This window comes from Balaenoptera physalus (assembly GCF_965194825.1).
Source record: "Balaenoptera physalus genome assembly, chromosome: 8".
Lineage (NCBI taxonomy): Eukaryota > Metazoa > Chordata > Mammalia > Artiodactyla > Balaenopteridae > Balaenoptera > Balaenoptera physalus.
In genome coordinates, this window is record NC_138887.1 from 109,647,403 (window position 1) to 109,670,648 (window position 23,246).

The window sequence follows — 23,246 nt, forward strand, 5'->3', positions numbered from 1 at the left end:
CACAAACAAAGGATATTTCTAAAGAGGTGAACATAAGCAGAGTCAATGGAAAGGATCAATTTACTTTTCAGCAATCTGATGTGGCTAGTTTTTTAAAAAATGGTGGCACTGTAGCATTTTGTCATGAATTGAGGACTGTCTCAAAGATGGGAAACACTGGGAGGTGACTTTTTGTGCAGTTATCACTGAAATTAACCCAGGATCCACAGTTTGACATTTAAAATAATGTGGAATCAGAATCACCTAGACACGTCTCCATATTTGTAGTTAACTGTGAGCTCATCTCAGTATTTGGAGTAGCTAGGATGACCGTGGGTAAATTTTTTGAAATTACAAAAAGAGTTTCACTATAGCAAATGATTGTCTGGCTTGAAGTTAAAACTCAAAAATGGTACCTAATTGGGAACCTTTGCAAATATAGACGTAGCAACAGAACTGTTTAGCATTTCACTGGTACTTTTTAAAAGCAGCAGCCTCAGGATTGTAACTAGAAGTCGACAGAAGACATTTCTATATTGGAAATCTTTAAAGAGTTTAGAATTTAGAAGACGTTAAGAGGAGAAAAATCTCGTGAAAGTGACTTTGAAATATTAAGAAGTCAGGGAGAAACATGAAATTTTATATGGAAGGGGGGAAAGAGTTTGGAAACCAGACTTGTAAGCTGAATGATTATACCTGGCAAAACTTCAAAATGAATTCTTATTAAAAACTTTTTAATGTTAGATATGGTAAAGTTTAGGATAATGCTCACTAAGAATGGGCCCAGTAAATAATGCTTCTCATTTAGTATTATTTGAACTGTCATTGTTTTTTAAGAGAGTTGTAGCTGAGAAGCAGGAGAAAAGAAACCAGGAACGCCTGAAAAGAAGAGAAGAAAGGGAGAGAGAAGAAAGGGAGAAGCTGAGGAGGTATGGAGTAATTAATTGAGTAGTCCAAGTATCTGAAGCTGAACATCCCTGGTTCTAAAAAGAGATGTGATTATACAAGGTTTTAGATGTTAATAAATCTGGACATGAGAAATTTCTGTTTACTCTTAAAAATATTACCATGTGAAACAATGTTTATTCAAGTATGTTAATTTATGGCTGTTTAAGTTAAGGAGATTTCCTTCAAAATGTATGGAAGAGGGAATAAAGATTGCTTCACACATCTGTATGTTTAGTAAGATTTATAACAAGGCCCTTTTCTAGCCCTCTGATTTTCATAATGGGCTAGCTTTGTACCAGGCTGGCATGGAACTGTTTTATGATACATACTTGTTGATAGAAGGTTTGGGTATTTTTTTGTCCGCTTCCTTCATTGATTATTTTACGTTGTACTTTGAGTCTGTATTTCTTCAATTTAGGAGCTATAAACTATTAAAATTTTTATTCATTTATTAATAGCTAAATGTGCACAATTCTTTTTATATTGACATATTAGTTGATAAAATCATATTCTTCATATTTAGAATGTTTCTATGTTCTGGGTCACCTTTACCCATTGGCAGCAAGTTGTGTGGCATCATGTTTATAAATTCAGCAATTTTCAGATGGAGGGGTATGCCACAAAACATTTACCTGTATTTCTAACTTAGTAGTGTTCCCTTAATTGTATTACGTATCTCTGAAATTTAAATACCTTCTCTTCAGCAGATGTCCCTAAATTAATTAAAATCTTTGATAATACAGGACTAGGTTATGTCAGCTTCTTCCAAGCTTTGATCATGTTACACTCAGTCTATTTCAAGACATTTAAACTGACCTCATTTGTGTTACATGGCTTGTAACAGGTAATCTTTTTGCACTGTAATGACAAAACAAAACAAAGCTACATATGGACATGTTCCTGTTTAGAGGAACTGCTGTCATTCTTCCGTTGATACATATGTTCTTCGTTTACTGGTAAATTTTACCTCAGAGCTTTATCTCTGTTCTCTTTTGTGTACTCTAAGTTTCTGTGGGAATATTGCCCAGTATTGTAATATTTAAGACAATATGAATGGTATTTGAAATCTCAGTTTAAGTTAAAATTCAACAGAATATAGTGCCACTAGTATAAACTATTCAACAGAATATAGTGCCACTAGTATAAACTGTTCAACTGAGGTGATAGTCAAATGAGAAAAAAAATTCTTTGCAGGACTACATTTTCACATATGTAAAGATAATGAGAAAGTACATCACATCTTTCTCCTTTAATGACAAATGGCAAATTGCCTTTAACATTTGTTATAAGATGTTAACACTGTTTCAGAAATGTTTAAAAAAATTTTTTTTTAAACTATCTGTGAACTTGAGGACCTAAGTATGGAAGATGAGGAAATTACTAGTAAGTACAAAATGACACACAAAATGGGATTCCAACTATGGTATTGAAAAGGATAATGATAAAAATTACTGTCACTTGATGCTTATTATGTGTCAGCCACTGCACTAAGAATTTACCTATATTCATCTAATACTTGAAAGCCCCCTGTGAGATTTTTATTACTATCCCTCTTTTGCAAATGACGGACTAAGCTGAGGGAAGATACATAATCTGCCCAGGCCACACAGATAGTGAGTGATGGAAACAGTTAAGGTTTACGTCAGGCTGAACCCGAAGTCATGCTGCAACCATGGTATATATATGCTCCACCAAAAACCCCCTGTGACTTCCTGGTAACCGTAATATTAGCTATTACTATCTGTTGAGCTTTAATTGTGTGCTAGGAAATATGAAGAGTACTTTATGTAAGAGTATTGTGTGTCATATTAAGAAACATTGTAAGATTGAATTGAGTGTTCTAGGGATTATAGTATGAGGTGATAATTACAAAGTATTGTCTCACAGATTAGAAATTTTATTCTGTTCCCAGAGGGAAAGAAGAAGTGACAGAGATACAAATAACAAAGAATTTTTTCCAGGTTGGGAGGTGGTTTTGGAGTTTTAGTGAGTTGTGTTGTGTTTTAGTCCTCTAGGAGCATATTCTTTTTTTTAGAGCCAGGTAGCCTAGTTAAGGGGTATGCCAAAGTGGGGAAGTCTGTAAAGTTTGTGGTGCCTTTTAGAAAAATTTGTGTACGTACATACAAGCCTTATATTTATAAAATTAATATAAAAATTAGAAATGAGGATGTAATTTTAACAGTACATTGTACCTTTTCTTCCTTTTTTATAGTTACTTTTCTAAAAATAGATATTTTTTTTTTAGGTCTCGATCACATAGCAAGAATCCTAAAAGGTAGGTATTATACAACATAAGTTGTGAAGCTGTGTTTTCCAAAGGTAGTTTTTATAGATTAAATATCTTTTTTAAAATGAATGAGAATTAATGTAATTAGTGCTCTTAATTCTTTTGTAGCTCACATTTGAGCAGTGTCATTTGAGAAGTTGGTCAGAAGATACTCATGAGCTACTATTAGTTTTATCAGAGTAAAATCACAAAGTGCCCTGGAGTTATAGAGAAAGCTAAAAATATTTCAGAATATTTTATTAAAATCTTTAGAAGCTCAGAGTAAACATGTGACAGGATTTATTTTTAAAAAATCAATTTGGGTGGTACATCTAAGAAACACATTCTGAGAGGTTGTACCTGTTCAAAATATAAATAAATAGTTGGATACATTTTGAATGAGGAAATCCATGGTGAGTTAATTAAGGGGGAAACTAAAATGTTTAGTTTGCACCCAATCTAGACTTTGAGTTTATTACTTCTCCCCTTGTACAGTGATCCCAAAAAGCTTTAAAGGGGCATTTTACGGCCTTAAAAGAGGAAGAGGACAAGATAACACTTTGTTTTGACCTTTGGCACTAATATTTGTGGGCGTTTTTTGTGTTTTTTAAAATTAATTATTTATTTATTTTTGGCTGTGTTGGCTCTTTGTTTCTGTGTGAGGGCTTTAGCTGGGGCAAGTGGGGGCCACTCTTCATCGCGGTGCGTGGGCCTCTCACTATCGCGGCCTCTCTTATTGCGGACCACGGGCTCCAGATGCGCACGCTCAGTAGCTGTGGCTCACGGGCCTAGTTGCTCCACGGCATGTGGGATCTTCCCAGGCCAGGGCTCGAACCCGTGTCCCCTGCATTGGCAGGCGGATTCTTTTTTTTTAAATTTTTTTTTTTTTTAATTTATTTATTTATGGCTGTGCTGGGTCTTCATTTCTGTGCGAGGGCTTTCTCTAGTTGTGGCAAGTGGGGGCCACTCTTCATCGCGGTGCGCAGGCCTTTCACTGTCCTGGCCTCTCTTATTGCGGAGCACAGGCTCCAGATGCGCAGGCTCAGTAGTTGTGGCTCACGGGCCTAGTTGCTCCGCGGCATGTGGGATCTTCCCAGACCAGGGCTCGAACCCGTGTCTCCTGCATTAGCAGGCAGATTCTCAACCACTGCGCCACCAGGGAAGCCCGGCAGGCGGATTCTTAACCACTGCGTCCCCAGGGAAGTCCCTTGAGCCTTTCTCATGAGTCCATGCCTACGCAGAATGCCCTTTCTCATTTTTTTCAAATCCTACCATTCCTCTTATTCAAATCACATCTTCTTTTTTGAAACCTTCTGAGTATTCTTGACTCTGAAGAGTAACTGCTTCCCAAGAACTTTTTCCCTGTGAACTAGAGCATTTGTTGTTATGAAACAAAAACCTTATGTTTCTATTAGATGTCCCTTACTACTTTTTAGCATCTTTCAGCAGTATTTCTGCTTAAAACACTAAAACACTAAGGCATTAAACAGGACCAGTTGTGTCAGCTAATTTATATTGTTGTTGAGTTTTTCAGTCCAGGCTGAGAAGTAGAGATATTAAATGATGACACTGTCCTCTTTTACCAGTTGGTTAATGCAGCTTCTCCCTTGGTTGGAGAGAGATGTAAACTCTTTGTACATAGAACATCTTTAGATATTCAGGCCAGAAATTTAATTTCTACTACTCTAGTCCAAGCCACTTCTTACCTCACTATTTACAATAGCCTCTTAAGCAATTTCTTAATTTCTATTTCTGTTGTCCACTTTCCTTCGCCTCAGTCTGTTTTTTACACATCGGCCAGAATGAGTTCTTTAAAAAGTGAAATAAGTCATATCAGCCCTGTCTTCAGACCCTCTAAAGGTATTCCATTTCATTCACAGGAGAAGTTGAAACCCTCACCACGGCTTTAAGTGGAGTGATCAGTGTGCCCCAGGGTAGTTACAGTTTATGTCTTGTCTCAGCATGTTCATTCATAGCGCCCCCTTTGCCTCTGTGTAATTTAATGTTGAGCGCATCCCGGTTTGAATGACAAAGTACTCGGTCACCCTGCTTGTTAGACTCCTGATGCTACTCTGCCTTGCTAATTTCATTGCAGCCAAAAGGGTTTCTTCTATTCTTTTGACATGTTGAACTTTCTCTCACCTCAGGGCCTTTGCACCCATGTTCCCTCTACCTGAAGCAGTCTTCTCCGAGCTGGCTGATTTCCTTACTTCATTTCATCTTTGCTTAAATGCAATTTTATAAGAAAAGCCTTTCCTGCCTATTCGATACAAAAGATGACCACCTCGTTTCGTTCTGCACTTTTACCCTTCTTAATATATCATTTCTTTATTCCCTGACCTATCTTTATTTACTGCCTGCATAGCTGTGTAGGCCTCTTTCCGGAGTATAAGCTCCCTGAGGTTAAGGACTTTGCTTTATTTGCTGCTCAGTCTCCCCAGTACCTAGAGCAGTGCAGTAGACACCCAGTAAATGGTTTTACTAGACAATTATTGTGTAATCTAGTAAAATGAAATTACACATTGGGAGAACTAATTTGTTTTAATAGCTCAAAGTGAGTGATAAAAGAAAATATCATTTGATAAAAACTTGTATGGAATGAATTTTATCTTTTCCCTCTGTTTCTTTTCAGAAATATTTAATTGTGAAAGTACTCTATTCAGCTGTGGTTGATACTAGGTCCACAGTATGTCCTTTCTTTGAATATAATGATATAAGCTGAATAGTTTTAAATGTTAACAAGATAATTTGAAAATAAACTCAGTTTGTAAATTACATCATCTGAATAATGTGCTTTTGAACTTACTCTTCTCATAATTTGATTAAGTACCTCATTCTTTAAAGTGACTTAAAATTTTTAAAAGAGCTTTACTGAGGTTTAATTTACACACCATACCATAAGTTTACCCATTTAAGTGTGCTGGTTAATGATTTTCAGTAAATTTAAAGTTGTACAGCTGTCACAATCCAGTTTAGAATGTTTCCATCACTTTTAAAGTTGCTATTAACAAAATTCATACCTTTCTTCCCTGTTGTTTTCCCTCAAATGTTTGACGTCCTCTATATATGCCATCCCCACCCTGGCCGCACACACAATACACAAGTTAGTTTTGTGACCCAGTGGAGGCTACAGAAGTGTTTTTCCTTCTCTGTACACCTACATACTTGTAAATACTTTTTTTTTTTGCAGTTTAAGTTCTCTAAAATGATTTATGCATGTTAATTATTTTTTTCTCCCAAATAAGTTATGTACTACTTGAATAGAGAGCTGTCTTAACTGTGTTTTGATTACACTGACAAGGCATTTAAACTTATTTCAATGGTCATATAACGTTTCCAATTCAGCGAGTTAGTAACTTTATCCTAAACAATATTCTTTCTCATGTGTCTCCTTTCTCTCCATGTTCATCAGGTACATACTTTGTTTCTAAAGTGTACTAAAAATCTTAGACGTTTAAATGAAATTAAGTCCATAAAGCATCTAGATAATACAATCCCTGGCATGTAGTAGTGTTACAGATTGTTTCCTTCATAAAAAATATTCCTGATGTAAATTTATACAACACTGATTGACCTCTGAGAACTAATGTTTAATTTTTATTTCAAAATTCTAGTATGTAGTTATTAATATACCAGCAATTCATTTTAGCGTAGATTTAGCTGATTTGAAATAGTATTGGCATTAAGTAAGGCTACTGAGGGATAGTTTCTCTTTAAAGAGGAGGCTTTAGTAAATGAGAAATGTAGTGCCAACAAAGCTAAAATCTAAATATCTTTTGTAGATCCAGGTCCAGAGAGCATCGCAGACATAGGTCTCGCTCCATGTCACGGGAACGGAAAAGGAGAACTCGATCCAAATCCCGGGAGAAACGCCATCGCCACAGGTCCCGCTCCAGCAGCCGTAGTCGCAGCCGCAGCCACCAGAGAAGTGGGCACAGTTCTAGAGACAGGAGCAGAGAGCGATCCAGGAGGAGGTACTGAGGTCCATAGGAGGATATGGAACTACCTTTACAGTTTAGACTTGGAATACTAGTGGTTTGAACTTGGCATCTGCTAATTTGTACACATTTGTGTGTGAGTGTATAACATTTTTTTCCTGATTATATGGGTAGTTCAGAAAGAATATACTTACGAGCAAGAGTAAGAAATTGGAACCAATGTGTGCAGAGGTTATTGCTTTTCTCTGCTTAGTGTGTCTTGGGAAAAAGTACTTTATGGGCAAATAATTTTAGGTACCAATACTGTTAGAGCTTTTCCAGTATGTATTGGTGAATTAGGGACTCTGAGAAGTCCTTTCATTAAGAGTTGTCTGACTTACTCTTTTCTAAACTTCTTTGAGCTGGTGTACTTTTTCAGAGCAGACACATTCAGTATATTCTTGTTTATTCTGCACTATAGATGTGCATTGTTATATACAGTTAGTTTGGCAGGGCAGGTTCAGAATTTTAAGGAAGTTAGACATCATTGGCATGAAAATTCAAAACGTGCAAGGAGAGCAGACCCAGGGTGAGGTATGTTTTAAGGACTTGAATATCTAATCAGGACAAAGGATTAGAATGTGGTGGAGCCTTAAGCACTCACGGTCTGTATAGACCAAGCTCCCCAAACTTCTCAGGTCCCATTATGGCCCTTAAGTCAGGCCATTTCTATGGAACAGAAACATTTTTTGAGTGCCTAGTATCTACTAATCTTAAGTTTTCTATGGATTACTCCACATAAAGTCCGTGATAAATTTTTAACAGCTTTCTGCAGATTTTTTTTTTCTCCCCCCCTCAGCTAGCCATTCCCCGAAACTGCTCACAAACTGCATTGGAGATAATAGGCTCTTTTATTTATTCCTTATATTCTTGCCTTGTTCCAAGTAGGTTCCCTCCCCAACCCCCAGCTTTACTGAGGCGTAATTGACAAAGTAAGTTGTAAGACGTGTAAAGTGTGCATTGTGGTAATTTGCTCTACATATACATTGTGAAAGGATTCCTTCCATCTAGTTAGTTAACACCTCCATCACCTCACATATATTTTTACTGTTTTTGGTGAGAACATTTAAGTTCCACTCTCTCTTAGAAAACCAAGTAGTTCTTCAGGTGACTTTAAATCAGTAATAATTGTATACTTTCTACTGTATTAGGCCTAGTAAAAAAAAATTATTAATGTAGTTGAGCAGCTTTATTCAAGTGAGTTAGGACACAGGACTAATAACATCTTTGACAATAATGAGCACTAACAAAGTGCTAAACTGGATATCAGAGTAAATAATACAGGAGCTTAGATGAGGGAAGTAAGTACCAGAGTAATAAAAAAAATGGCTTCAGGGAATAGCCTAAAACCTAGAGTGGGTATAATCCGAATTGGTAAAACCAGGTAGGAAAAAGATATTCTGGGTATTATAGGCAAATGCAGAGAATGAGCAGGGAATTTATGAGGGCAGAGCTCTGCATAGTGTGATTCTAGGCCACTTATCTCATTCTTAAAACGAGGCACACAGTACGGTGTCCAGAAAAATACATTTAAAAAAATTCTTCACGAATCTTACCTGCACTGTAAATTTTAAGAATCATTTTGCTGGTTGATAGGTCTAGATAATTTCTCTTGGCAGCTTGGCTACCTGTCATTTTTTCTGATGTCTCTGAACTCTTAAATGTCGTTTTTGGTGGTGGGGATGGAGAGATGGGCATGAAGTCTCCTCTTCTGGGACCTAGTCCCTAATGTTTCCTCCGTTAGTGAAGATATATACCACCTGACACCCCTCATCTAGTATTTTCAGCATGTTGTTAATAAAGAGGATTATTTTTGTAAAATTATTTCTGTTCTCAAGAGCATTTCTAATCTTGATACTCAAATTACTTTTTCAAAGCAAAGCAATATTTTGTTTTTTGCCAAAAATTAGCAGACAGTTGCTACTACAGTCTACATTTACTGTATAAAAGAGAATATCAAGTTATTGCTACATAGTAGTTGAGTTTAAATTTCAAGGTAAGCCCCAGTTAAAGGTCTTTCATAACTTGCTGTTCTCCTGCTCCAACTGTGAGATACTGGTCTCCAATATAAGTAGATTTCTGCTTGTGGCCTTTCCGGGTAACAGTTACCCTTGGTAAATGAGGACCGTTTGCATTTTTCTGCTGCCTGCTGTGTTCAGACACAGTGCAGACTTCAGAGTCAGACTACTTGGATGAAAGTGGCCTTGGCCAAATTATCTAATTACCCCTCCTGTCTTTCCTTATCTACTTAGTAGAAGGGTGCCTGCTTCATCAGGATTATTGGTAGTTTGAGTGAAATACTGAGTGAAAACTGCTTCTGTAATAAGGACACTGTAATCTCTGGCAAAATACTAGTTGATACTTAGAGTTTGTTATTATTTCTCTGGGACTTACCAGCAATGCATGTCCTTATTCTTAGGCATCATCTCAATCGTCTCTCTTCATATTCCATTCCTACAAAGACATGGATAGGAATGTGCACTGTATGATTTAACACATTTTTTAAAAATTAAGCTTATTAAAACCTTAAATTAAGTAGAATGCCAGAAGTTGACATTTAATCTTTCAACCTTTTTGGTTTAATCCTTCTTAACTGTATTTCTAAAACTGGGTAGTAGGTTAGTACTTTTTCCCCTGCCTTAGAAGTTGAAAGTGTTACTTAATCAGACCTCAGATCGTAATTCTGAACGTGGGTTAAGTGAGAGAGTTATGTAAAAAGTACCATGTCACCTGTGAAGAACCAAATAAATGTAATATGTTACTGATTTATTCTAGATGTTGAAGGTATAGAAGATTCCATATTAATTCTGATCCCCTAATGTCCTTTGGGTTTCCTTTTGATTGACTCTCTGGTATGAGCTTATTACCTTTCTTCTTGACTTGGGTATGGGAATGGAAAGGTGGTATTAAAGTTATGGTTAATCAAGATTTATTACAGTGTGATCAGCTTCCTGTCTTCTGAATTTTTTCTGTCGCTTGAATGAGCTAACTCAGCAGGAATAAAGCAAGAGTTTTAAAATAATAAATGGTTGCTTAAAGCCATATCACTGAGTAGTTCTCTTACCTGAGTGTTGGCAAACTGTTGCCTGCAGGCCAAATGTGGCTCCACAGCCTGTTTTTATACAGCCAGGGAGCTATGGATGATGGTTTTTATATTGTTAAGGGATTGACAAAAAGAAAAGGAAGAGTATACCACACTCACAGGACCTGCAACACCTAAAATATTTATCCCTCTGGGCAGACAGCAAAGAGAAAAGGGTTCCTGATCCCTGTCCTAAGCCACTGATTTCCATCTGATTGGGAATCTACATTCTATTATATATATTCTTAAAATATTGGATAACATCTTTAAGGTATTGTCTATATATTATTTTTATATTAAATATGTTTGTTTGTTTGCTATGAACTGGAGAAGCTTTAGGGTTGCCTCTAAGATAATGAGAATGTCCTGTAAATCATTTTGGCTTGTGGTTTTTGACCCTTGGCTATTTGTCTTCAGCCACCTCCTTGTTTTAGTACCCTTCTCAAATACAGTAGTGCTCTTTTCTTGGATGCATTCTGTATATCTTCAGCTAATCAGTACCTTAATATTTATCCGATTCTTTCATTTGGATTTTGGGTTTCCCAACACATTTTGCTCCTCAAATTAATATTTTTCAGATCCTCAAAAGAGAGATTCAGAGAACAAGACTTAGCATCACGTGACAGAGACAGGAATTCAAGAGACAGATCACCTCGTGACAGAGATCGAAAAGATAAGAAGCGGTCCTATGAGAGCGCTAATGGCAGATCAGAAGACAGGAGGAGCTCTGAAGAGCGCGAAGCAGGGGAGATATAATTAGCTGTGTACATATCCTCAATCCTTAAGCTTCCTCTGGAGTTACATACTATTGTTTAGTTTACAGCTGTTCAGGGTGACACAGTGAGCAGTTCCAGACACCGATCCAGCTAGGCTAGGTGTATAGCATCTAACTTGATCTGAACTTGTTTTCTTTGATGAAGCCTAAAACTACATCCATAGTTTCTGGTGAACTTGTAATACACTTCTGAAAGTACAGTTTTATATAAGATGCTGATGTCTTTATCCTTTCTAGTAGGAGTGATAGTGAATGAACTGTGTTACTTGCCTTGGGATTTTTTGAACATTTGTAAAATGCTGTCTTCCTTTCTCGTCCAAAAAACAGCAACTTTGGGAATTTCTTTTTAATCCTTCTTCCTTTGACTCTGTATCCCCTGATACCTCTACCCTCTGATTGTAAGAGAAAGGGGTGCAGGGAAGCAATATAACTTCTGTTCTAAGGTTCTATTCCCATTATTAATTACTAGCTGATTACAGTTCAGAACATTTATACTGGAATGTGTGCTGGAGAAATTTAAAATACTGGGAGTTTTGTTTGTCTAACGGTGCCTATTTTAGAGTGGGAAGTTGAACAGCTGTTGCATTACATGCTTTGCTTTTTTATTGAAATTTTGAAATCAAACATGTCTTGATTTTTCTGTTCTATTGAATAGCTACGTTCAGGATGTTTTGAGATGGGGGGTGGGGGCAGGGACTCTTTCATAAGCACTTCTTGTTTTATTTTGTGTGTGTGAAGTATAAAGATTACACCCTTATTGTAAAAAATAAAATGAAAATCACCACCACCATCATTAAACTGTAACTTGTCTAGTAAATTGTCACTAGAACTACTTGCTGTGGCCATTTCTGTTCTGTTACTAATAGTGCCTTACTGTGCAAGGCACCAGAGGAAATAAACATGTACTTACAGATCCAAGATGAATTGTTGCTCCACCTGGGCCCTTGCTGGCTATATTCCAGCTACTTCAGGACTGTCGGTAACAACCGCTATAGAGAAGGACCAGACCTGCAGAAGAAATTGAGTTTATTTGTTTTGTTTTTCTTCACATTGAGCAAATTGAAATAAAAACATGGTGTAACCAGTGTAATGAGACTGACGATTTCTACATTGAAAAGCTATATACCCACTCGTGTTTAAACAGTAGTTAAAACTTGCGATTCTTGAAAAACAAGAATATAATGAAATGAAATAAGGGTTTGTGAGTGAGTATAGTGAAGATGCTTTCAGGGACTATTTCTATCTTTAGCTCCGTAAGTTTAACAAATTTGATGTGACAGGAATGTAAGCCTCAGAAACTGAAACTAATCATTTTAAGTGACATCAGATTTACATCTAAAGGGGACAAACCTCAAGTTCCCAGTTTACCAAGTTGTGCCTCATTAAATGAGGTTTTCCTGCCATATTTGGTTCCACATATTCAGTTCATACAAAGTTTTATCTGAGACCCAGCTGCATCAGTACCCATTTATTTTTGGTTGCTCAGAAATTGTTTTGTTATCTACTTTGTTCCTAGTGGTCTGGGCTGTTCTCTTCAATCCTTAAAAGCACTTTAGACTTAGTACCTTAGGGTGTGGAGTGAGGTCCAAAAGGTTAAGCTGGTAGGTGCAAGGAAGGCTGTCTGGAACCTGACCCATCATAGTGATATATGTGGACTTAAATACCACATATCTAAGTGGCCACCAACAAACAGGTCAGCAGTAGCCAGTGAAGGACATCATCATCATCCAGGGGCTGGGCACCATGGTGGATCACCTCACCTGCATGTTCCTGAACTGAATAACCCCATTTTAAAAGATCCTTTTAGAACAATTCTGTGGCTTAGATACTGCTAGTATTTTTGTTTTTATTTTATTTATTTATTTGGCTGCATTGGGTCTTCGTTGCTGCGCACGGGCTTTCTCTAGTTGTGGCGAGCAGGGCCTACTCTTCGTTGCAGTGCACAGGCTTCTCATTGCAGTGGCTTCTCGTGTTGCAGAGCATGGGCTCTAGGCACGCAGGCTTCAGTAGTTGTGGCTCATGGGCTCTAGATCACAGGCTCAGTAGTTGTGGCACATGGGCTTAGTTCGCAGCATGTGGGATCTTCCTGGACCAGGGCTCCAACTCGTGTCCCCTGCACTGGCAGGCAGATTCTTAACCACTGCGCCACCAGGGAAGTCCCACTGCTAGTATTTGGACTTCAGAGTAAATGTACATTTTTGATAGTCATCCTTGAGCCGGGGTAACCATTCTGAGTTAGAATAACCCTAAAGTATCTCTCATACACAGTTTGGTATTTTTTTGTTATCTTTAGAGAAAGTTTAGTCACATTTACAAGACCATTTGATCCTCTGGGGATGTTATGCTAAGTATTTTCCTTCAATAAGACCCTCATTTTAGGGACTTATGGTGGCACAGTGGATAACAATTGGCCTGCCAATGCAGGGCACATGGGTTTGATTCCTGGTCCGGGAAGATCCCACGTGGCAAGGAGCAGCTAAGCCCATGTGCCACAACTACTGAGCCTGCGTGCCACAACTACTGAGCCCGCCTGCCACAACTACTGAAGCCCACACGCTTAGAGCCTGTGCACCACAACAAGAGAAGCCACCACTAGGAGAACCCTGTGCACTGCAACGAAGAATAGCCCCTGCTCGCCAAAACTAGAGGAAGGCTGCACGCAGCAACAAAGACCCAACGCAGCCAAAAATTAAAAAAAAAAAAAAAAGATTTTATTTAAGACCCTCATTTTACTGTCAGCAAGCACTTTCCCCCCAAAGCTGCATTGCTGAGCTGTATCAACGGTATCAACTCAAAAGAAAAAAACCCTCCATTTGTAAGGAGACTTGTTTTTTCCCAGTAAGACTTTCTTACCTTTCTGATAAAAAGTTAAACCTTAGTTTTAGGGTTGATTTATCAAGTGCCTGGTATTTTTACCCTCCAAGTTCCATTTTAAGAGCCTACTTTCATATACAATTTCATAACAACTTTCAACATTAGCCCTTTGAGCCAGAGCCCAGCATGCATTACAGTTTTGTCATTCAAGGTAGTAATTTGTCATTCATTGTGACAAATGTAATTTGTCATTCAATATGGTATCTTTTCAAAAGGGTAGTGTTAGGTAACAGCCCATCATTGTAAGTTTTTATAAACAAATGTTGGTGATAGTTTAAAATCATAAGTACTTACAGGGTTTAACATTAAAGATCCAAGTAAATATTACATAATAAAAGTATGCACATTTAAGGTGGATACTCAACTGACAAGTACAGGTACACCTATGCAGGTTGTTAAGCCATTGAAACACACCCCTCAGTTGGTAATTAGCTGCTGCCCTGAGCTTCCTGAGTTCCTCCCCCACCCCCACACCATCCTCGCATCTCTTAGGTTTAGGTCTGGTGCAGCTGAGTATCTTCAGAACCTTGATCCAGCACAATATGCTATACTGATATTTTGGGGGGGAAATTCTTGTCTGTTTCTCCTATCTGGAAAAAAGTTATTTACATCCATTATTCATTATACCTTGATGACTGGTATTCAGATTTTCCCAGGGTATAAATAATGCAATAAATACTAAGTTCTTGCTTTTCATTGCCTGTTGCAATTTGAAAAGAAGAAAAAAAATCTCACCTTCAGCAGAGTTGGGAAAGGCAAGAGAGGGCTGAGAACAGGGGTTTGATGGCAGAGGCAGACTAGGGGGGCTAGGCATGGGACTACCAGTAGAGTGGTGCTGGGGCCACAGGTGAGCAGGGCTCTGTGAGGTACTGAGGGCAGCAGATGTTTCAGAACTGTGAGGTGTACCTACATGTTCCCCAGGTACCAGCAGAAACCAGGATGTCAGAGGTTTTGGGTCTACAAGCACACCTAGGGTCAGACCAAACTACATGCCAGCATGGCAGGGTTCCGGCTGAAAGCAAGGCATTCAGACACACAGAACTGGGCTCTCAGTCAAGGATCCAGCAAGGTGAGGCCATATAGGAAGTGCCAGCACCAGAATCTGCAGATAATGCTTTGGGAGAGGCTCCTAGGGTCCCAAACACAATGCACTCCTTTACCTGGATACTGTTGGCTGCTTGTAACAGAAGATCCAACTCAAACAGCCTTACACAAGGAAGGGTCTGTTGGCTCACATGATTGAGTTCCATGTAACAGCTTCATTCTCAGGTTAGCACAGAGCCAGATATCCAGATGAGAAACTGTTACCGAACCAGGTTCATCTTGCCTGACATTCAGGGAACTGAAACACTGAGATTCCAAGGTTGGAGGCAAAGAGAGGATTTCTTCGCAAGTTAGCCGAGGTAAGAGATGGGAGAACCGATCTCAAGCCTGCCTCGCCGAAGGCAAGGGGCTCTCAGGGTAGCGATGGGGTGATGAATAAAGAAGCAGGGTGGCATGCTCTTGGATTGGAAAAATTAATATTGTTAAAATGGCCATACTACCCAAAGCATTCTGCAGACTTAATGCTATCCCTATCAAATTACCCATAACATCTTTCACAGAACTAGGACAAATAATCCTAAAATTCATATGGAACCATTAAAAGACCAAGAATTGCCAAAGCAATCCTGAAGAAAAAAAAGCAGGAGGCATAACCCTCCCAGACTTCAGACACTACTACAAAGCTACAGTAATCAAAACAGTGTGGTATTGGCACAAAAGCAGACATGGATCAATGGAACAGAATAGAGAGCCCAGAAATAAACCCAAACACCTATGGTCAATTAATCTTCGACAAAGGAGGCAAGAACATACAATGGGAAAAAGACAGTCTCCTCAGCAAGTGGTGTTAGGAAAACTGGACAGCCACATGTAAACCAATGAGGTTAGAACACACCCTCTCACCATTACACAAAAATAAACTCAAAATGGCTTAATGACTTAAACAAGACATGACACCATAAAACTCCTAGAAGAGAACACAGGCAAAATATCCTCTGACATAAACCCTACCAATATTTTTTTAGGTCTCCCAAGGCAATAGCAATAAAACCAAACATAAACAAATGGGACCTAGTCAAACTTAGAAGCTTTTGCACAGCAAAGGAAACCATGAAACAAAAAGACAACCTACAGAATGGGAGAAAATACTTACAAACAATGTGACCGACAAGGGTTTAATATCCAAAATACACAAACAAGTCATACAACTCAACAGCAAACAACCCAATCGAAAAATGGGCAGAAGACCTAAATAGACATTTATCCAAAGGAAACATACAGATGGCCAACAGGCACATGAAAAGATTCTCAACATTGCTAATTATTAGAGAAATGCAAATCAAAACAATGAGGTACCACCTCACACCAGTCAGAATGGCCGTCATTAAAAAGTCTATAACAAATGCTGGAGAAAGTGTGGAGAAAAGAAAACCCTCCTACACTGTTGGTGGGAATGTAAGCTGTTGCAGCCACTGTGGAAAACAGTACGGAGGTTCCTCAGAAAACTAAAAATAAAATTACCATATGATCCAGCAATCCCATTCCTGGGCATATATCCAGACAAAACTATAATTCAAAAACTACATGCACCCCTATGTTCATAGCAGCACTATTCACAATAGCCAAGACATGGAAACAACCTAAGTGTCCATGAATGGATAAAGAAGATGTACATACATACGATGGAATATTACTCAGCCATAAAAAAGAATGAAATAATGCCATTTGCAGCAACGTGGATGCAACTAGAGATTATCATACTAAGAGAAGTCAGAGAAAGAGAAATACCATATATCACTTATGTGTGGAATCTAAAATATGACACAAATGAACCTATTTATGAAACAGAATCACAGACATAGAACACACTTGTGGTTGCAGGGGGGAGGAGGTTGGGGGAGGGATGGAGCAGGAGGTTGGGGTGAAGAGATGTGAGCTTTTTGTTTGGTTTTTTTGGTTGCGCTGCATGGCTTTTGGGATCTTAGTTCCCCGATGAGGGATCGAACCCAGGCCCCCTGCAGTGGAAGCACGGAGTCCCAACCACTGGACCTCCAGGGAATTCCCCGTAAGCTTTTACATAGAGAATGAATAAACAACAAGGTCCTACTCTATAGCACAGAGGACTATATTCAATATTGGATGATAAACCATAATGGAAAAGAATATAAAAAATGTATATGTGTATAACTTAATCACTTTGCTGTACCGCAGTAATTAACACAACATTGTAAAATCAACTATACTTCAATAAAAAAAAAAAAGGGGCGGTGTGAGGTGTGTGGCGTGTGGGGAAAGGTGATTGGGAGAAGGTGCAGGAATCATTCTGCGCAGGCGTAACTAAGCTATAAGCCTCTGTAGTTTGGGAAAGTCACCCAGCAGGCACCCACGCATGCTCAGCTGGAGGGGGGGGGTGGTCCTCACCAGCCTTAACCGGCTCAGCTGCACTAGATGCAGTTGAGAGCCCAAGTTCCTGGGAAATAACTCGGGCACACATCTTATTGTTCAGGCTAAGGGCCTCTTAGAAGACATGCAAGTATTAAAACAACCTTGATCAGTGAAGGCAGGTGAAGTGGATTTGATTAATCCTCATGCACCGTGTCAGTCCCCCGAATCTTTTGATCATTCCTCAATCTTTTTTTTTTTTTAACTTTAAAAAAAAAATAAAGCATTAAAACTTTTTAAATTTTTATTTTTATTGGTCGCACTGAGTGTGTGGGATCTTAGTTCCCCAAACAGGGCTCGGACCCTCGCCCCCTGCAGTGGAATCGCGTTTTCTTAACCACTGGACCACCCGGCAAGTCCCTCATTCCTCAATCTTGAGGGAAGAATGGCAATGCCCGCCCTGGATATTTCCTGCTGATAAGGTGTGTAGACCTAACAAGGACTTGAGTAGTGAAACTGTTGAGTGCTCATTTGAAAATATTCTCTTGTTCCTGATCAAGTTAACATTTTCACCCCAGTAAGCAAATGGCACCTATGTGTCAGCTGTCACAGCATTCATAGGCCCGAGGTTGGTAATCAAAACCAAAAAGATGTACCTTCGCAGGGGTGGGGAGCACACAATGCCAGACATACTGATAAACTTCCCACATCAAGCCAGGGATCTGTGACTTACCTTTACCTATTAGAGTGTCTCGATCGTTATCAGTTTGGCTGAAACACTTAGATATTAAATATGGAAGGGACATGGGGCTAGGAAAAGTAAGTACGATTGCTACAATATCCTGACCAAGTGGACTCTTGAAGGGGGAAAGACACCCAGGATTGTTTTATCTGAGGACATGAGGAGAGGACCAAATTTCAGCTAAGTCAAAAAACAGAGGACCGGAAATTCTGTTGGTTAGCCTAACCTGATGTTACATCTGAGGGCTTTTTATTCTAAGTATCAGTGAAGGTAGGGGTGGTTGAAAAATTGATGACAGGCATAACCAAGGGGGTCAGCATGATCAAATACAGAAAAAGGTTTTGGGTGACATATGCAACAGGTAGAGAGATTAGCTGCTTTTGCCAAAGTCTGAGAAATCCTAATCATTGAATTGTCCTTCCAAGCCTGGGAGGTCAGAAATACAGAGAAGACAAAAGAAATCATTCATTCCGGTAACCTAACACATTATTTATTTAAGTAACTTGCCTTCTGAAGAGTCTTATTTAACCAAAGCCAACACTGCAGCAGTCTTGTTCACCTTATTTTCTCTCTCACAACTTAAGATCTGCTAGAGGTTCACTTGCCCACTCGGCGAAGTCAGTGTCGGGAGTCTGGAACCAGCTGAGGCTTGGATGATGAGCTGGGGTGCGGTTTCCCTTCTGCAGCACAGTCTCTATTTCCCGTCACGTTCCTCAGAAGGTCCAGTCCATTGAGGATTGAGCTGGTCTTCTGGATGTTTATCCTTTCAAGATTTCAGTCTAGAGGTTCATCGTCTCCTTTCAGAGCTCCCTAGAGGGGTTTTGCTATAAGTCCAAAGTTGGGGATCCAAATGCAGCAGAACCCAGCCATTCCCAGGAGTCCTGGAATTGTCTCCTGGTAGTAGAAGCTGCAACCCCGGCTGCAGCTTCCCTTCCACCAGGGAGCAAGGCTCTCTGTCCATGTGAGAGTTCAAAACCCGAATGTTTAATAGAGGGCTGAGAAGTCTATGCCTTTTTCTTGGACACCTCATAGCCTCGTTCGACCAACAAGTTCACAGCCAGAACTGTATTCTGGTCTGAGATGTCCTTTGTCTTACTAGCAATCAAAGGTCATCCACATACTGGAGCAGGTCTCCCTCGCTTAGTTGAAGTTCCCTCAAATCTTTTGCCAGGATTTCTCCAAATATTGTGGGCAAATATTTAAATCACCTTCTGCAGTGTCCCTTTGGGAATGGCTGCAGGCTATTCTTTTGGGGGTTGGAGCAATAGAGCCTGCAATGCGCAAGCCTGCTCTGGCGGTACTTTCATGTTCACTTGTCCAGGTGCAAAGATAACCCTGGTATTTAGTAAGTCTCGTATAGAAAGCTGCTTCAGGAAATTCCCTGGTGGTCCAGAGGTTAGGTCCTTGGCGCTTTCACTGCCAAGGGCCCGGGTTCAATCCCTGATTGGGGAACTAAGATCCCGCAAACCATGCGACCAAAACAACAACAACAACATAGAAAGCTGCTTCAGATGAGGCTTCCCCATCTGACAGTCTAGCAGCTAGAGACCAGGCTTTTTCAAGTTTTCTCCAGACACCTCAGTTACAAACACAGTCTCAAAAGAAAGTTTAGAAAGCTGGATATTTAAAACAGAGTAAGTGGGGGACTTCCCTGGTGGCACAGTGGTTAAGAATCCACCTGCCAATACAGGGGACATGGGTTCGATCCCTGGTCCGGGAAGATCCCACGTATTGCAGAACTACTAAGCCCCTGCGCCACAACTACTGAGCCTGCACTCTAGGGCCCGCGTGCTGCAACTACTGAGCCCCTGTGCTGCAACTACCGAAGCCCACGCGCCTGGAGCCCGTGCTCCGCAACAAGAGAAGCCACCGCAATGAGAAGCCCACGCACCGCAACGAAGAGTAGCCCCGGCTCACCACATCTAGAGAAAGCCCACGCACAGCAACGAAGACCCAATGCCGCCCCAAATAATAATAAAACAGTAAGTGGCCCCCGTATTGATCAGAAAGTCCAAAAGTTGATTTCTTACTGTCCTAGTCATGTGGGGTTCTGTATGCGAGATACTGATGGACTTGGCAGGATTCAGGGGAGCCCCTGGGTCCCTATCATTCTCAGTTAGCTCAGCCATCTGATGTGCCACTTGTTTACCTTCTTCCAGAGTCTTCCTTAGGAGGGCACCGTCTCTTTTCCAGGGTCCCCCCCGTTTGCAGTATGCACAGTGGCGGGAATCCCACTACTGACTGCCCAGTTCGAGAACAAGCTCGGGGCCTCCTACCTTCTGCCAGGTCCCTTGTAGGGTCCCTCAGCTTGGTCCGGCTCCTCCCTGTGTGAGGCAGCCGCCAGCAGAGTGGCCTGTTGTTTCATTCTCTTGTTCCCTGTTCTCCTGAGCCTGGTCCCTGCCATTAGAAACTGAAGGCAATCTCAACAGGTTGAGACTAGGCATTCCAAGAGCACCTTCTGTTTCTTCTGTATATTGGCGGGGCGGGGAGAACCTGACCAATAAAAGTCATGTTAACCATATTTAAATCCTCCGGGGCCTCGGAGTCTGTATCTGTGTAATGCCTCTAAGCCTTAGAGACCCATACTAGAAATTCTGAAAGAGCCTCATTTGGGTTCCCTTTTACCTCTTGTACTTTATTAAAGCTTCTTTGGGCACCCCTCTTTGAAATCCCGCAAGAATACGATCTCAATAATACTCGAGTTTTGGCCTGTCCCCAACGTTCACATCCCAATTAGGAGCCCCTGTTGATACAGCCGCGCTCACAGCACCCCCTACCGCCTGCCAGGGGTGTCTACATGAAGCACATCTGCCTCCTCCCGAGCTTTATCCAGCACCATTCTATGTTCTTCTGAAGTGAGAAGGGTATTTAATAAATTTTGAACATCTGCCCAGGTCGGGTTTGGAGTTTAAAAAAAAAGAAAAAAAATTGATGAGAAAAGGCATTTCCATTCTCTTTGGGTCATCTCTGTAAGTTGGCATAGTGTTCTTACAATTAAATAAATCTGAAGTTGAAAGTGGGAGTAGACCCAGATCAACCCCATCGGCTGCCCAGTCTCAGCATTCACACCCCCAGTGGGGACTTGCCTTGATGGATATTGCCCCACCTGAGTTTGGGTAGCTCCCTGGCCAAATCCAGCAGCAGGTATGAGAAGGGGGAGATCACTCCTATTTCTCGACCCTCAGAGACCAGAGGGGCCCAAGCCGGAGGCTGTGGCTCAGACAGTGGAAACGAAAGAGCAACAGCCCCCATGATATAGGGGTCAACGGCAAATCATCCTCCCTTTAAATAGGATTAAGCAAAACAGGTTTCCTTGCCTTCCCTTCCTGTTGGACCATAACCTTACGTCTTCTTTGCATAGGTTTATTCTGATACAATCATTGTATCTAAAGGTACTTCATCCCATGTTTTTTCTCATTTACAAAATGAATCTAGTTGCAGAATTATATTGTAAGTTCAGGATCCACTTACAGGCCATTTTGCTCAGGAGGCTAAAGGATATTATGGCCATGCAGTGTTACCAAAAAATACCATCACTTTCTTTTCCATGGATTCATAACTGAAAGTCTCCCAATTTTGGAAAATACAGCCTAGAGGGCTGGCTGCAAGGGGGAACTGAATTAACCTTTCCCATTTTGAAGGGGCTTTGCTTCCAGGTGGTCACAATAATGCAGTCTTTCTAAGGGTCCTTGCTACCATCACCAAGCTCAATCCCCAGCAGTCAATGCTTAACAGTGGAAACAATCAGACACAGACGGACACAAACAAGACCGACAACAAAAACCCCAGGCCTCTAACCCAGGTAGAGTACCTCAGCACCTGTAACCTTTTATATTGTCTGCCAGAATCCCTCCAGGTAGGCAGGCCCCCAGCCCACAATCTGGTCAGGATTATTGGACAATTTAAGCACAGTTGGATTTCTTTAACGCAGTTACTCACCCACAAGACGTCTTCCAAACCCAAAACCGTCTGCTGCAAAATGAAACGTCGGTGGCACCTGGCAGGGGAAATCCGGGGACGGTCCTGGGACAAACGGACCAGGCAGCTGCTTGGAGCTGCCTACACGCTCTCTGTACCGGCATGGGGCCAACAAGCCCCAAGCAAAAGGTCCACCTGGACTTCCCCTCCGGCCTGGCTCGCCAAACTTTACCCAACCAGGTTTATCTTGCCCGTCGCCCAGCAAGCCAAACGCTGAGATGCCAAGGTTTGGGGCAAAGAGTGGGTTTATTCCAGCTGAGAGAGAGAGAGAGAAGGGAGGGGGGGAGGGGGGGTGGGAGAGAGAGGGGAGAGAGAGAGAGAGAGAGAGAGGCGAGAGAGAGAGAGAGAGAGAGGAGGAGAGAGAGAGAGAGAGAGAGGGGAGAGAGAGGGAGGGGACGGGGGAGGGGGGAGAGAGAGAGGGGAGAGAGAGAGAGAGAGGGGAGAGAGAGAGAGAGGGGAGAGAGAGAGAGAGGGGAGACAGAGGGGGGAGAGAGAGAGAGAGGGGAGAGAGAGAGGGGGGAGAAAGGGAGGGGGAGAGAGGGGGGAGAGGGGGAAGAGAGAGGGGAGAGAGAGAGGGGAGAGAGAGAGAGGGGAGAGAGAGAGAGGGGAGAGAGAGAGGGAGAGAGAGAGAGGGGAGAGGGGGAAGAGAGAGGGGAGAGAGAGAGGGGAGAGAGAGAGAGGGGAGAGAGAGAGAGGGGAGAGAGAGAGGGAGAGAGAGAGAGGGGAGAGAGAGAGAGGGGAGAGAGAGAGAGGGGAGAGAGAGAGGGGAGAGAGAGAGAGGGGAGAGAGAGAGGGGAGAGAGAGAGAGGGGAGAGAGAGAGAGGGGAGAGAGAGAGAGGGGAGAGAGAGAGAGGGGAGAGAGAGAGGGGGGAGAAAGGGAGGGGGGAGAGAGGGGGGAGAGGGGGAAGAGAGGGGGAGAGAGAGAGGGGAGAGAGAGAGAGGGGAGAGAGAGAGAGGGGAGAGAGAGAGGGGAGAGAGAGAGAGGGGAGAGAGAGAGGGGGGAGAGAGGGAGGGGGGAGAGAGGGGGGGAGAGGGGGAAGAGAGAGGGGAGAGAGAGAGAGGGGAGAGAGAGAGAGGGGAGAGAGAGAGAGGGGAGAGAGAGAGGGGAGAGAGAGAGGGGAGAGAGAGGGGAGAGAGAGAGAGAGAGGGGAACAAACCTCAGATCTCAAATTTGCCTCTGGGAAAGTGAGTGGCTCAGG

General features: G+C 41.4%; 2 protein-coding genes across 5 annotated transcripts in view; one reads left to right on the forward strand and one right to left on the reverse strand.

The window, feature by feature from the left end:
- Positions 1-12,117, forward strand: part of LOC309666017 (putative RNA-binding protein Luc7-like 2) — a 56,896-nt gene extending 44,779 nt beyond the window's left edge. The window contains 4 exon segments of the mRNA XM_082473091.1: positions 817-908; positions 3,173-3,202; positions 6,976-7,167; positions 10,831-12,117. Of these exon segments, the coding sequence (XP_082329217.1) occupies positions 817-908; positions 3,173-3,202; positions 6,976-7,167; positions 10,831-11,008 (492 nt within the window). The 3' untranslated portion in view covers positions 11,009-12,117.
- The window catches only part of KLRG2 (killer cell lectin like receptor G2), a 39,083-nt gene continuing 22,736 nt past the window's right edge, over positions 6,900-23,246 (reverse strand). The window contains exons 6-8 of one of the 4 annotated variants that reach the window (XR_014266820.1): positions 11,938-22,066; positions 9,565-9,624; positions 6,900-7,133 (exon numbers count right to left, since the gene is read on the reverse strand). The gene's annotated coding sequence lies outside the window, so the exon portion shown is untranslated. Of the gene's footprint in view, positions 7,134-9,564; positions 9,625-11,937; positions 22,067-23,246 lie in introns of those variants that run through there. The other 3 variants (XR_014266823.1, XR_014266821.1, XR_014266822.1) reach the window with 3 other exon arrangements.